At 37.9% G+C, this 15,445-nt stretch overlaps 1 protein-coding gene across 4 annotated transcripts in view; it reads right to left on the reverse strand.

The window, feature by feature from the left end:
• C7H2orf76 (chromosome 7 C2orf76 homolog) overlaps positions 1-15,445 on the reverse strand; it is an 86,404-nt gene that overhangs the window by 38,702 nt on the left and 32,257 nt on the right. For 3 of the 4 annotated variants that reach the window (XM_033860269.2, XM_073807794.1, XM_073807795.1), the window contains exon 3: positions 13,853-13,997. The exons of the other annotated variant lie outside the window; for it this stretch is intronic. In XM_033860269.2, the coding sequence (XP_033716160.1) occupies positions 13,853-13,985 (133 nt within the window). In that variant the 5' untranslated portion in view covers positions 13,986-13,997. The remainder of the gene's footprint in view (positions 1-13,852; positions 13,998-15,445) is intronic. 4 annotated transcript variants of the gene reach the window in all.

A 15,445-nucleotide genomic window follows, 5' to 3' on the forward strand; every position in this document is an offset into this window, starting at 1 on the left:
AATATTTGCAAACGAATCAACGGACAAAGGATTAATCTCCAAGATATATAAACAGTTCATGCAGCTCAATATTAAAATAACCAAACACCCCAATCCAAAAATGGGCAGAAGACCTAAATAGACATTTCTCCAAAGAAGACATACAGATGGCCAAGAAGCACATGAAAAGCTGCTCAACATCACTAATTATTAGAGAAATGCAAATCAAAACTACAATGAGGTACCACCTCACACCAGTTAGAATGGGCATCATCAGAAAATCTACAAACAACAAATGCTGGAGAGGGTGTGGAGAATAGGGAACCCTCTTGCACTGTTGGTGGGAATGTAAATTGATACGGCCACTATGGAGAACAGTATGGAGGTTCCTTCAAAACTAAAAATAGAATTATCATATGATCCAGCAATCCCACTACTGGGCATATACCCATTGAAAACCATAACTCAAAAAGACGCATGCACCCCAATGTTCATTGCAGCACTATTTAAAATAGCCAGGTCATGGAAGCAACCTAAATGCGCATCAACAGACAAATGGATAAAGAAGATGTGGTACATATATACAATGGAATATTACTCATCCATAAAAAGGAACAAAATTGAGTCATTTGTTGAGATGTGGATGGATCTAGAGACTGTCATACAGAGTGAAGTAAGTCAGAAAGAGAAAAACAAATATCATATCTTAACGCATATATGTGGAACCTAGTAAATGGTACAGATGAACCGGTTTGCAGGGCAGAAATTGAGACAGATATGTAAGAGAACAAACATATGGACACCAAGGGGGGAATGTGGCGGGATGGGGTGGTAAAAAAAAAAAAAAAAAGAATTCTTTTTTTACACTTCAAAAAGTTAAACATAGTCCAGAATAGGAAAATCTACAGAGACAGAGAGTAAATTAGTGGTTGCCAGAGGCTAGGGGAAGGGGAGAAGGGGAATGACTGCTAGTGGGTACAGGGTTTCTTTTTGGCATGATGAAAATGTTCTGGAATTAGACAGTGGTAATGATCGCACAACTTTGTGAATGTACTATAAACCCCTAAATTGTACACTTTAAACATGTGAATTTTATCATATGTGAATTACATCTCAATAAACCCATTATTTAAAAAAAAGTTACATCAGAAGCATGCATATTAAAACATAAACCCAGAAAAAAGAAAACATTGCATGACTCAAATCCTTTCAAATTTATCAAGATTTGTTTTTATGGGTCAGAATATGATCTCTTGGTAAATGCTCTCTGAGCACTTGAAAGGAATGTATATTCTGCTATTGTTGGATAGAATGTTTTTAAAATATCAATTTAGGTTGATAGTATTCAAGTTTTCTATATCCTTACTAATTTTCTACTTGTTCCATCAATTACTGAGAGAGGGGTGCTGAAATCTCTCACAATAATTGCAGCTTCACCTAATTTTCCTTGTAGTTCTACTAGTTTTGACTTCATGTATTTTGAGGCTCTGTTGTTAGGTGCATAAACATTTAGGATCATTATGTTCTCTTGACTAATTAATGCCTTATCATAATAAATTGAGAGCCTTTATCCCTGTAATATTCTTTATTCTGAAATTAACAGTCACTCCAGCTTTCTTTAGATTAGTATTAGCATAGTATAACTTTACCTTTAACTGATCTTTATCTTTATATACAAGAAAATACATTTTTTGCAAGCAACTTGTAATTGAGACTTCCTGTTATATGTCTGCATTTTAGTTGGGGTGTTTAAACCACTTACAATTAATGTGATTATTGATATAGCTGGGTTTAAACCTACCATTTTGCTATTTGTTTTTTATTTGTCCATCTATTCTTTAATTCCTCTTCCACTTTCCTTTATTTTTTCAATATAAAGCATTTTAAAGTATTTGACTATAGACACATAAAACTATTTAAATGATGACAAATTTAACCCCAAAAACAGTGTTCAAAACTTCTGCACCTTCTGAAAGACAAGGCATCCATGGTCTCTTGGGTAGGGGTAAGCAGGAGGACCAGACACCAGATCTTAGATGCTCTGTCCTAGGACTGACATCTATTACTTTCTCCTCCAGCATATTGGTCAGGAGTTCTATCTAAATGAGCCCATGGACAGCTGGTGAGCAATCATTACAAAATGTGATGTTGTAGGTACCAAGTAGAAACACAAAAGAAGTTGTTAGTTTAGCAGGCGAAACTGAGTCTGGAGCACAGGAGAGAGACCAAGGAGAAATCAGTTAGGAGGGGAGAGAAAGACAGTGTGACTGGGAGAGGAAGAGAATGTCCTTTGCCTAGTGACTGGGAGAGGAAGAGAATGCCCTTTGCCTAAGTCCAAAACCCAACTACCTCCCGAAATCTCATTTGGGAGACATGGCTTAACAGTAGCAATCAGGATAAAAAAACAAAACCTAAGGATTTAAGAGATCATAGACACAATATGAAGCAACCAAGAATAATTTTAAATTAAGATGCATGAACTGAATTACCTTTTTTAAGAAAAGGCAGATGATAGGCACTTGGGTTGTGCTTCAATGTCTAGGCTTTTGTAAACAATGCTGCAATGAGCACTGAGGTGCACGTATCTTTCTGAATTAGCGTTTTCATCTACTTTGGATACATGCTCAGGAGTGGAACTGCTGGATCATATGGTTGTTCTAGTTTTAGTTTTTTGAGGAATCTCCAAACTGTTTCCATGACAGATTAGAAAAGAACAGAACTATCATCTCCCTTTCCTTTTTTCTTTCTTTCTTTTTTTTTTTTTTGAAGTATAGTTGATTTGCAATATTAGTTTCAGGTGTACAACATAGTGATTCAATATTTTTACAGATTATACTCCATTTAAAGTTATTATAAAATAATGCCTATATGTCTCTGTGCTGTATAATATATGCCTGTTGCTTCTTTTACCTTCTTTTAAATTGACTATTTGACAGTTTTTTATGATTCTACTCTATCCCCCTTTTGTTGGCTTATTAGCTGTAATTCTTTAATTCGTGTGTGTGTGTGTGTGTGTGTGTGTGTGTGTGTGTTTGCTTTAAGGTTTTTAGTAAATATCTTTAACTTATCAGTCTACCTCCAAGAGATACTGTAACACTTCACATATAGTAAAAGAATCTTATATCCGCATGTTTCCATTTCTCCCTTGTTGGCCTTTGTGCTATTGCTACCATATATTTTCCATAAACCCCACAGCAGATTATTGTTTTTCTTTAAATAGTCAAATATCTTTTTAAAAATATTTTTAAAATAAGGAAAAAAAGCATTTTCTGTTTACCTTCATTTACGAATTTTTAGTACTACTTCTTTGTGTGCATCCAGATTTCCATCTGGTATTATTTTCCTTCGGTTGGAAGAAGATCCTTTAGCATTTCTTATAGTTCAATCTCCTGGTGCTAGACTCTTTCTGCTTTTGTATGTCTGACAAGGCTTCATTTCTGAAAAACAGGAACAGAATCCTAGGTTGACTTTTTTTCCTTCAATACTTTAAAGATGATGCGCCACTGTCTCCTGGCATGCATTGATTCTGATGAGAAGGCTGTTGTTGTTTTCATCTTTATTCCTTTAATGTAATGTGTCCTTTTTACTCTGGCTGTTTTTAATGTTTTACCTTTATTACCAGATGTAAGCAATTTGATCGTGCTATGCCATGGTATAGCTTTCTTCATGTTTCTTCTCCTTGGGATCTGTTGAACTACTTGGATATGTAGGCTTATAGCTTTCACCACACTTGTAAAATTTCAATCATTATTTCTTTAAATAGGTCTTCCCTCCCCTGTCCCAGCTCCTCTCCTCATGACCTCCAATTACATGTATATTTGGCTATTGGAAGTTACCCCATACCCCCCTACTGCTCTATTTATTTTTCTCTCAGTCTTTTACCTCTTTGTGCTTTATTTTAGATAGTTTTTGTTGCTATGTTTTCAAGTTTCCTTATCTTTTCTTCTGCCCATCTGATCTACATATTAACCCTAATCAGTGCATATACATCTCAGACATGGTATTTTTCATCTGCAGTTCAATCTGGACAATCTGGGACTTTTCTTCTTTTTTTTTTTTTTTTTCATATCTTCCATCTGTCACATGCGCAATCTTTCCTCTACTTTCTTGAACATTTGCAATATAGTCATAATAACTGTTTTAATTGTCATTGTCTGCTAATTCTACCATCCACAGCATTTCTGGTTTGGTTTCAAATGATTGATTTCTCTCCTAATTATGATTTATATTTTCTTGCTTCTTTGCATGATTGGTAAGTTCTGATTTGATGCAGGACATTCTGGGTTTTATCTTGTTGAATACTGGATATATTTGTATTCCTATAAGCATACTGAGCTTTGTTCTGGAACACAGTGAAATTACTTGGAAACATCCTTTTGAGTCTTACTTTTGAGCTTTGTTAGGTAAGAGAAGATCAGAATTTAGCCAAGGGTTAATTTTGCCCTACTACTGCAGCAATACCTTTCTAGATACTCCACCCAATACCCTATTAATTACAAGGTTTTCCATCCTGACTGGTGTAACTACAAACTATTCCCAGCCCTGCATGAGTTCTGAGTATTTTGCCTTCTGCTACCATCAGGCGGTTCTCTACCTGGCCTCCTTACACACACATGCTGATCGTATTCAACTGAAGATTCAGGCTCTGCAAATCTTTAGAGCTCTCACTTTGTACAGCTCGTTCCATTCCAGTACTCTGCCCTGTGAACTCTGTCCAGACTCCACTCCAGGATGCCAGCTGTGACACATAAACTCATAGAATTCTCCAGCCTCTGCCTGGATTCCCCCACCCTGCTCTGTCGCCTACATGCTCTCTCCCACAGTAAGATGGCACAATCATAGGGGCCACCTTGTTTGTTTTTGCTATCCCATCTTGTGCTATATGATGTCCAATATCTGAACATCACTGTTTGATGTATTTTGCACAGTTTTTCAGTTGTTTCAATTCAAAGAAAAAGTTCAGTCCCTGTTACTCCACCTTGGCTGAAAGCAAAAGGCTGTAACATATCTATTATATTCTGAAAATGATTTCCTACTTTGTACTAAGTTTTTCTTTCACTTTATGTTTTCCCACCTTTGAACTTATTAACTTTGGAATCTAATGAACTTTTACAGAAGAGTTCAGGATTGCAAAATTCTGCAAAAACCCACTTAGTATTTCATTATTGGAAAGTTCAGTAGAAGGCAACCAGTAATTTTACTCATTCATTCAGGTCCCCATAAAAGGCATCCACAGAAAAATTAATTATGAGAAAAATAAGGCAACATAATAAATATACTGCTGGCAATTAGGATGCCACAAAGGAGTCTGAGATGTTAAAACACATGTTTCAATATAGAAATCAACAAAGTCTGGAAAATTATTAAAGTACCAATGGACAACAAAATAATTCTTTACCTCATGGTAAAGGCTCTAAAAATAGAAGTGGTATAATTTGTAATTTTTTCTTAGATGCTGGATCTACATTTAAAGATTTTTAGGAAAGCACAAAGACCTAAGGGAAAAAAAGAAACTGACTAATTCAATGACTAATCTGTACAAGCAAGAATACCAAAGACCTAACATTAATCAGAACACTGTGCCAACATTCTACCCTGATGACGGGTTCTATCAGGTATTAGAGTAAGACTTCAAAGTTAAGCTATATCAAGATGCTTTTTACTTTAATCATGAAATAATCTAAACATTAAAAAGTATGGAGAATAGAACAAAAGTTCATTTAACCCATCAACCAAATTTAACAAATGTTAACATATTGTCATAACTACTTCAGATCTTTACTATTTTTTTGTTAAATAAAACATTATGGATACAGTGGAAACCTTTTCTATGTCCTTCTGTAGTCCCATTAACCTCCTTCCCAGAGGTAAGCACTAACTATCCTTAAGTTAGCATACCTTCGTCATTATATTTTCATTCTGTTGTCATAGCCACAAAAGATAGAGTATTATTTTGTGTTTCAAATTTATAGAGTTAAGTATTTAAACTAAAGAATCTACAGTACATTTTCTACTACAAACAAGAGACCATCACCTCAGCACTGTATTGAAGGAATGGCCCCTTTGTGGTAAGGTGATAATGTGCTACGAATTTGCTACTACAAAATTATCCTGTTCCTTTCTAAATAGGAGGGGCACCAAGGGAGTGCTTCTTTACAGAAGAATGCCAGATAATAAATGCAGAAGTAGTCACAGAGTTAGAAAAAAATCCCAGTTTCTGCAACCACCAGTGATTCAGGTAAGGATCATCAATAGACACTAAAACTATCGGAAACAACACATGCATATCGTCTCAATGTTTATCGCTCCACACACTACTTATTAGTTAGAAAGATACCTTTACAACAGAGAAATCTGGTAGGCAGCACCTTAACCAAATGACCTAAATACGTATCACCAGAACTTCCAGGTCGGTGAACACACGGAGATACCAGGGAGAATGGCGCACTCCGAGAGGGCATGGAAGCTCTGCACCCTTTCTCCATGCTTTGTCCTATGCATATTTTCTACCTGGCCGTTCCTGAGTTTTATCCATTTGTAATAAACTGGTGATCCAGTTTGTTAAATAAATAAATAAATAAATACCGCCAATAGTGGGGCAAAGCAATACCAAGTGCTTCCCGATGAGATGCAACTAGGAGGAATCACCAACATCAGGGATCAGCAAACTATTTCTGTAAAGACCAGTAATAAATATTTTAGTTTTTTGTGAGCCATACAGTCTGTCACAACTGTGTAAGTGCCACTGAAACACAAAAGCAGTACATATAATATGTAGACAAATGGGTGTGGCTGTGTTTCAATCAACTTTGTTCATAAAAACAGGTGGCAGGTCAGATTGACCCCACAGGTTGTGGTTTGTAGATCTGCAAGCTACATGGTAATCCTGCCAAAAATGTTTAACCTGAATCTAATCATAAGAAAACAATCAGACAAATCCATGTTGTGGGGCATTCTATAAAACACAGACCTGGATTTTCCTTTAAAAAAAATCAATGCGATGACAGATAAATGAAGGTGGGGGCTGCTCCAGATGAAGGGGATTAAGAAGATGTGACTCGCCTTGAAAAGACTCCGAAGAGCCTTAAATGCATGTTCCTAAGGGAAAGAAGCCAGTCTGAAAAGGCTACATACTGTATGATTCCAAGTACATGATATCCTGGAAAAAGCGAAACTAGAGACCGTAAAAAGATCAGTGGATGCCAGGGGCTTGAAGAGAGGATGAATGGGTGAAGCCTGGAGGATTTTTAGGGCACTTAAACTATTCTGTATGATAATTCATTTGTCAAAACCCATAGAACTTAACAGCACAAAGAGTGAACCTTAATGTATGCAAAGCAAAAAACAAAAAAACATTTAGGAGGACAGGGGATCCCAGGAAAGAATGCAGAGGGTGACAAGAGAATACAGCTGTACTGCAAATAGATGAAATAATCTTACTGAAGAGGGTGAAAAAATGGCGCTGACCTAAATAACTTTGTCAATGGATAGACTTTTGTAAGATTAAGGCAAAAGGAACTGCACAAAAGCACTGTACTCTAGTTAATATCACGTTGTTTCCCACAGAGTACCAATTAACCACTCTGATACAGCTATACCTGTATACTGGAATTAAACAAGTAAGTAAAGGAATGGCAGATGTTAGGAGTCAGGTTCCTCACTGTTGGATTGGGGATGTACAGATAAGCAAGGGGAGAAGGCCGGAATGATCCACGTGATAATGGATTAGAGTTGGAAACATCAGTAAGAATTCATGTTTAACATACAGATTCAGATGGTAAACATGAAAATATTTACACCTATGCATAAGTATACAGGTTCATATATTTCTTTGCTCTGTCAGTTAAGAGAGCCTAGAAGAAATGAAACCCCAGTAATAAAGAGTATACCTAGCACTCAGATCTTGGCTTCTAATACCATTCTCCAGTAAAACAACCAGGGCTCCTAGAGAAATGGCTGATTCTAGGACTGGCTCAGGATATACAAAATTAGCCTGGAATATCTTAAAGTACCAGAACTACACACAGATGGCATATGTCAAAGGGGCACAGAAGCCAACTGAAAGAGTTTCCAATGACCAGATCTAGAATAATTTGAGTAACAAAATAAATAAAATCTCCCATGCAAAAGAATTCCAAGTAAATTAACTCCCCACTCCTCAACTGCGTACTGTGCATAGTGACTTCCTTCCAAAGGGTACATTATGAGCAGGGAGACAACAGAGCAACCTTACAGTGGGGAAACCTACATTACTTCAGCCAAGCGATCAAGGTCAACATCAACAGTCATAAATCATGTAGAAAGTAGGTGCCCTGGATATGATGTGATAAAAGTGACACTTTATCTTTGTGATTTTCCTCTCAAAAACCCATAACCCCAGTCTAATCATGAGAAAAGCATCAGGAACATTCCAACAGAGAGGCATGTTATGATAGGCCTGACCAGTACTCCCCAAAACTGTCAAAGTCATCAAACTGGGAAAATCTGAGAAATTGTCACAGTTCACAGAGCCTAGGGAGACATGACAACTAAATGTAATGTGGTATCCTGGATGGGATCCTGGAGCAGAAAATGGACCTCAGTAAAAACTAAGGAAACCTGAATAAACTATGGACTGTAATTAATAATGCATCAATATTGGTTCATTAATTGCAACAAATGTAGCATATTAATGTAAGATGTTAATAATAGGGGAAACTGTGGAGGGGAGAATTAGATATAAACAAATATATAAAAATTAAAAAGATAAAGAAAATCTTTCTAACTATGCTAGTAGTCACCCAATAGAATAGACTGCTCTACAAAGTAACACATCACCAGGAGTAACAGGGTATGAAGAATGAGCTCTGAATTGGAAGGTTGGATAAAATCCCCACAGCTTTCCTCTGTTTAACAGATGAAATAATTTTACATTCAGAATCAAGATCTAAAGTATTACAAAGTATTAAAATGCTTCCAAATCAATGAATAATTAAAATGTCAAATTATCTAGATAATTGGTTCGTTTATTTATTCTGAATCTAGAAAATTTGTCATCTATATAAGGTAATATATGGTACCTCTGTGTTCAGAATATCTGATTAACATCAGATATGTTAATAATAGATTTATTTGTTTTGTTATATTTATATGCTTACATATAAATATAACCTTAAGTATTTATTACTGATATATTTATACTTATTTGTAAGTGTTAGTTTATATTTACTATACTTATGTACTATATTTATACAGCTTTAGATTTTAATGGCATGGTGTAGTGGTACCATGATTCTCAATGCAGAATGGATCAAACTTAACCAAAGATTCTTGGCTAAGGGAGAAATACAGACAATTATGGGAAGAGACAAGGTTACGCTATGGATGGCAAAAAGTGACTATGATAAGAAAAAAACAGCTAGAAAGGCAAGAAGGCATCTAAAATAACCCCAAAAGGTCATTCACCACAATAAGCATTTCTGTCTGTGTACAAGATTCGCTATGCCACAATGTCAAACATCCTTCCAGCTTTAAGTGTTCAAAACATTACAGCAAGGCCAACAGGCACATGAAAAGATGCTCAACATCACTAATTATTTAAAAAATGCAAATCAAAACTATAATGAGGTCAGACCAGTCAGACCAGACCTCAGACCAGTCAGAATGGTCATTATCAAAAAGTCTACAAATAATAAATGCTGGAGAGGGTGTAGAGAAAAGGGAACCCTCCTACACTGTTGGTAGGAATGAAAATTGGTGCAGCCACTATGGAGAACAGTATGGAAGTCCCTTAAAGAACTAAAACTAGGGCTTCCCTGGCGGCGCAGTGGTTGAGAGTCCGCCTGCCGATGCAGGGTACATGGGTTCGTGCCCTGGTCTGGGAAGATCCCACATGCCGCGGAGCAGCTGGGCCCATGAGCCGTGGCCGCTGAGCCTGCACGTCCGGAGCCTGTGCTCTGCAATGGGAGAGGCCACAACAGTGAGAGGCCCGCGTACCGCAAAAAAAGAAAAAAAAAAAAAGAACTAAAACTAGAGTTACCCTATGATCCAGCATTCCCACTCTGGGGCATATATCTGAAAAAGATGAAAACTCTTACTTTGAAAAGATACATGCATCCCAATGTTCATAGCAGCACTATTTACAATAGCGAAGACATGGAAGCAACCTAAATGTCCATCGACAGATGAATGGATAAAGAAGATGTGGTACATATATAATGGAAGACATATACATATATATACTCAGCCATAAAAAAGAGTGAAATAATGCCATTTGCAGCAACACAGATGGACCTAGAGATTGTCATACTGAGTGAAGTAAGTCAGATAAAGACAAATATCATATGATATCACTTATTTGTGGAATCTAAAGTAATGACACAAATGAACTTATTTACAAAACAGAAAAAGACTCACAGACATAGAAAACAAACTTACGGTTACCAAAGGGTAAGGGGTGGGAAGGATAAATTGGTAATTTGGGATTAACAGATCCACACTACTGTATATAAAATATGTAAACAAGGACCTACTGTATAGCACAGGGAATTATATTTAATATCTTGTAATAACTTATAATGGAAAAGAACCTGAAAAAGAATATGTATATATATATATATAACTGAATCACTTTGCTGTATACCTGAAACACTGTAAATCAACGATATTTCTATTTAAAAAAACACTAGAGCAAGATGAACTAAATTCAAAGACTCTTTTGACACTGAGTGAATCCATTTACTTCAGGGATCCTCTTAAGCAAGCAAGGCAGTAGACAAAAATAAAGAGGCAACTTAGTGTCGTGTTTAGGAGTGCATGATGTGCAGCTGAACAGCCTGGGTTGGGCTGTAGCTTTGCCTTGTATTAGCCATGTAATCTCAGGCAAGCTTCTTCACTCCTCTCTCTGTTCCTTACTTTCTTCATCTGTAAAATGGAGATAATAACAGTTCCTAATTTAGAAGGATGCTGTGAGGATGAAATGAGATAACCTACTTAGAGTTCTTAGCACAGTATCTGATACATAGTAATGCTTGCTATTATTATTATTAGTTCAAAAATTTCTCGGTAATAAGCTATTTGGTCTTTGTTATGTACACAATTCATAAAGGGTAAATTCACCAGCTTTGCAGAGTTCCACAGTACCTCAAATCAGATGACAAAGATAGGCAGAGAGCACACAAGCCAAAAAGGTCTGAACCCCAAAGTTTACCTTTTAATCAGTGGAACACATTTCCCACATGCACAATAGAAACAAGTAGTGGCTATACTATTAGTAGCACAGGTGAAAGATGTGAGTAGGCTGCGCTGAGCATCTAGCTGTGATCCACACCACTGCTCTAATGGGGAGCATTCTATGGTACTTGGGAAGGAAAGAACACAGTGACCCCCGGGAGAATACATCTGCCCCTGGCGGCACTGGAGCAGCTTGAAGATTACATCTCATTCTCAAGGACTTCAGAGAACCTATTCTGCACTGTACCAAGAACACCACAGCACTCACTGTAGTAACAGTAAGAAACACTGTAACCCATAACACACACAAAGATTTTAAAATAAAAAATGTAGGCATTTGTTTTTATTTCAAAACCTGAATATGCTTTTGGCGATATCTTTTCAAAAGCAGGACCCTCTTTAATTGGCAGTATCTCAGTACCAGCTCTCAATCTCTCCATAACAAGTTGACTGACTAGTTCGTTTTCCCTATGGGTTTATATACCTCACTTTCTTCTTAAGCAAGTAATACTGAGCAGTGAAACCACTCAAGATTAGACAAAAAAAAAAAAAGTAAGGGAGAAGAGTTTAGAAATTTTACAAAGTCAATCAGCAAATAAAATGTCAAGAATTAACTACATTTCTTAAAGTTAGCTATACACACTTACATTCCACACACATAAAACAAGATGTTGGTCTCCCAATAACATTCTCCAGTAATAGAGTCAGAGCTCCTCTGAGAAATGGTTGATCCCAGGGCTGGGGCAGAGAAAGAACAGGACATGTCTGGAACATCTTAGACCAAAAAGTAAGGAAGTGCTCAAAGAAGGATTGGGGACATGTTAAAAGGACATGGACCCAGACTGAAGGGGCTACCGCCAGCCAAAATGGGGATGATTAGAGCATCAAAATAAAATAATCATAGTAAAGAATTATAATCCTTTGAATAAAGTAAGAATCCTTGAGTCCACAGTGATATAAACAAAAGATTAAATAAATGGGGCGGGGGGTGAGAATGGGCGGGTAGGGTAAAAAGCTCTTCCTTACTGTAGCAAAACAACTAATGTATCTAGAAGGAATGATGGAATAAGAAAAATCACCATTTGCCAATCATCATCATAATAACTGATTCAGGCAAGAATCATCAAAGGATGCTGAACTAGTGGATGAAAGTTTAAGAAGCAACAGGACATTCACATAGTCTCAGAATATACCCCTACAAGTTAATTTTCAATTACAATAAAAATGTACAGTGGAGAAACCTGGCAGTTATCACCTTAACCAACTGATTAAAGTCACCATTGCCACTAATGGGGGCAGTCGACAGCATGTGCGCCCTGGTGTAAATGCACCAAGAAGTCAGCATTGTTTCAATGATTTGAAATTGAAAACTAAGGAAACCTGAATAAACTATGGACTGTAATTAATAATGCATCAATATTGTTTCATTAATTGCAACAAATGCAGCATACTAATGTAAGATGTTAATAATAGGGGAAACTGTGGAGGGGAGAAAAAGCATAACCTAAATCTAATAATGAGAAAACACCGGAAAAACCCACCTGCATTCTACAAAATAACCGGACTGTACTATTCAAAATTGCCAATGTGATGAAATACAATAAAAGACTCCAGGATAAAGAAATTAACTCAGATTAAAGGAATTAATTAATCTCAATAAGGTCTGTAAAGTAGATAATAGCATTGTTTCAACATTAAGTTCCTGATTTTCATCACTGTACTATGTTTATGTAAGTGAATTCCTTGTTTTTAGAAAATACACACTGAAATATTTAGAGGTAAAAGGGAATCATGTCTGCAACATACTTCTAAAAGGTTCAGAGAAAAGAATGAAGTGGGAGAGTAAGAGAGGAAGGGGGAAGGTGGAGGCGAGAGAAAAACAAATGTTAACAAAATGTTGACATTTTGGGGAATCTGTGAAGAGCATCCAGGAGTCTCTGCAACTTTTCCGTGTCTGAAATTATGTCAGTTTTTAAAAATTAAGTTGGATATAAAGTACTACATCTGTCAAAACTCACAGAACAGTACACAAAGATCTGTACATTATATCATAAGATAATAATAAAAGCTTATTCTAGATGTTTCATCAAATGTTGATGATTGGAACACTTCAGTAATTGAAAACAGAGGTTAGAAACCCACAAAGGACCAATCAAAATGAAGACTAAATTCAAGCCTGCTGTATGTTAAGCTTGAAATGATACGGTAGCACCAGTGAGGCTGCCTGTCACTTCTGTGCCCACAATGACCAGCAGCTCTCATGATTTCCTGGCTGTACAGAGGCCTGCCACCTTCCTGTCACACTCCCCAGAAGGCCCTCTTGTGCTCAGCCGGGTAACACTACATTCTCTTACTAATCAGTCTCCAAATACATAAACCCGTTTGTTACAAGCAAACACAGACCTTAATTTTTTTTTTAATTAAAAAAGGGAGAAGCCAAACATGACAGTGACAATCTCTGATGAGGGCAAACATGTTGCTGAATAAGCCTCAGGGAAACACTGCCGCTGATGCCAAGGCCCAGAGCAGAAGCCAGCCTCATACCTGGCTTAGAACACAGGTTAATATCTTTCCAAGTGTTTTTTAAAGATTACTATCATTCTCATAGTCAACAATATTTTTCAAAACACTAATAAAACAAAGTGGCTGAGATGTCTCATACCTTGCTTTAGAAATACTATAAATTCCTTTACAGTTTGGTCCAAATGAACTCCATAATATACTACAGGTCTGAAATTGCGATGCTCAAATGAACGAATGAGGCGAACCGTAATGGTCACATCTTCGGAAGCCATGTGAAGAAATTCCTGTGGCAAGGGGACAATGACATCAACTCATAATTATCTACAAGCCTGTACTTCCTCCATCAGCTCTTGGGCACCCAGCCCATCTCTCCCACACTGCACAGTTAGCAACACAGTCCCCACACCCACGCCAGATTCCGGGACAACCAAAGGGTCCCAAGGTCACTCCCACCTACCCACTGCGATCCTGGACAGCTTCATCACAGTCACTGATGTTCTGACTGGTCAAAAACTGACAGGGCACAGAAGATGAACACAGTTGACTCAAGGGTGTGGGTGTGCATGTATGGGGAGAAGTGGGTTGCACTAAACATGTGACCACTCTGGTTTGGTACACCAGCGATCTCCTCATTTGGCCCTGAGATGAAGTACACTTATATTAGCATCAACTATCAGGCTACATTTTGTTTTGTTTTGTTCTTTTTGTTTTGGCTGCGTTGAGTCTTCGTTGCTGCGCGCCGGCTTTCTCTAGTTGCAGGGAGTGGGGGTTACTCTTCGTTGCGGTGCGCAGGCTTCTCATTGCAGTGGCTTCTCTTGTTGTGGAGCACGGGCTCTAGGCACACGGGCTTCAGTAGTTGTGGCATGCGGGCTCAGTAGTTGTGGCTCACAGGCTCTAGAGCACAGGCTCAGTAGTTGTGGCATGCGGGCTCAGTAGTTGTGGCTCACGGGCTCTAGAGCACAGGCTCAGTAGTGGCGCATGGGCTTAGTTGCTCTGCGGCATGTGGGATCTTCCTAGACTGGGGCTCGAATCCGTGTCTCCTGAATTGACAGGTGGATTCTTAACCACTGTGCCACCACGGAAGCCCCAGGCTGCATTTTAATTTCACAAATGTTGCCAGATTTCAGGAAGGATTTAATCATGTGCCACGGTATCATCCACCTTCCACACTATTATTTGAATATGTTTATTTCATCCTAAAACTATGTACTGGGTTGGCCAAAAGGTTCTTCCGGTTTTTTCTGTAAGATGGCTCTAGTAGCACTTGGTTGTCTTTAACTTCATTCAAAACAATTATGTTAGATTGTATCGTGACAGCTGTCATATCAGAGTGCATTTAAGAAACAGAATTATCGGGGCTTCCCTGGTGACGCAGTGGTTGGGAATCTGCCTGCCAATGCAGGGGACACGGGTTCGAGTCCTGGTCTGGGAAGATCCCACATGCCGCGGAGCAACTAGGCCCGTGAGCCACAACTACTGAGCCTGCGCGTCTGGAGCCTGTGCTCCGCAACAAGAGAGGCTGCGATAGTGAGAGGCCCGCGCACCGCGATGAAGAGTGGCCCCCACTTGACACAACTAGAGAAAGCCCTCGCACAGAAACGAAGACCCAACACAGCAAAAATAAATAAATTGATTAAAAGAAAAATTGGTGAATTTTTGTGTAGCCATTTTAATATTGAGATGGAAGAAAGAAAGCAACATTTTCGGCATATTATGCTTTATTATTTCAAGA

Source organism: Tursiops truncatus, chromosome 7, assembly GCF_011762595.2.
Source record: "Tursiops truncatus isolate mTurTru1 chromosome 7, mTurTru1.mat.Y, whole genome shotgun sequence".
NCBI classification, from domain to species: Eukaryota; Metazoa; Chordata; class Mammalia; order Artiodactyla; family Delphinidae; genus Tursiops; species Tursiops truncatus.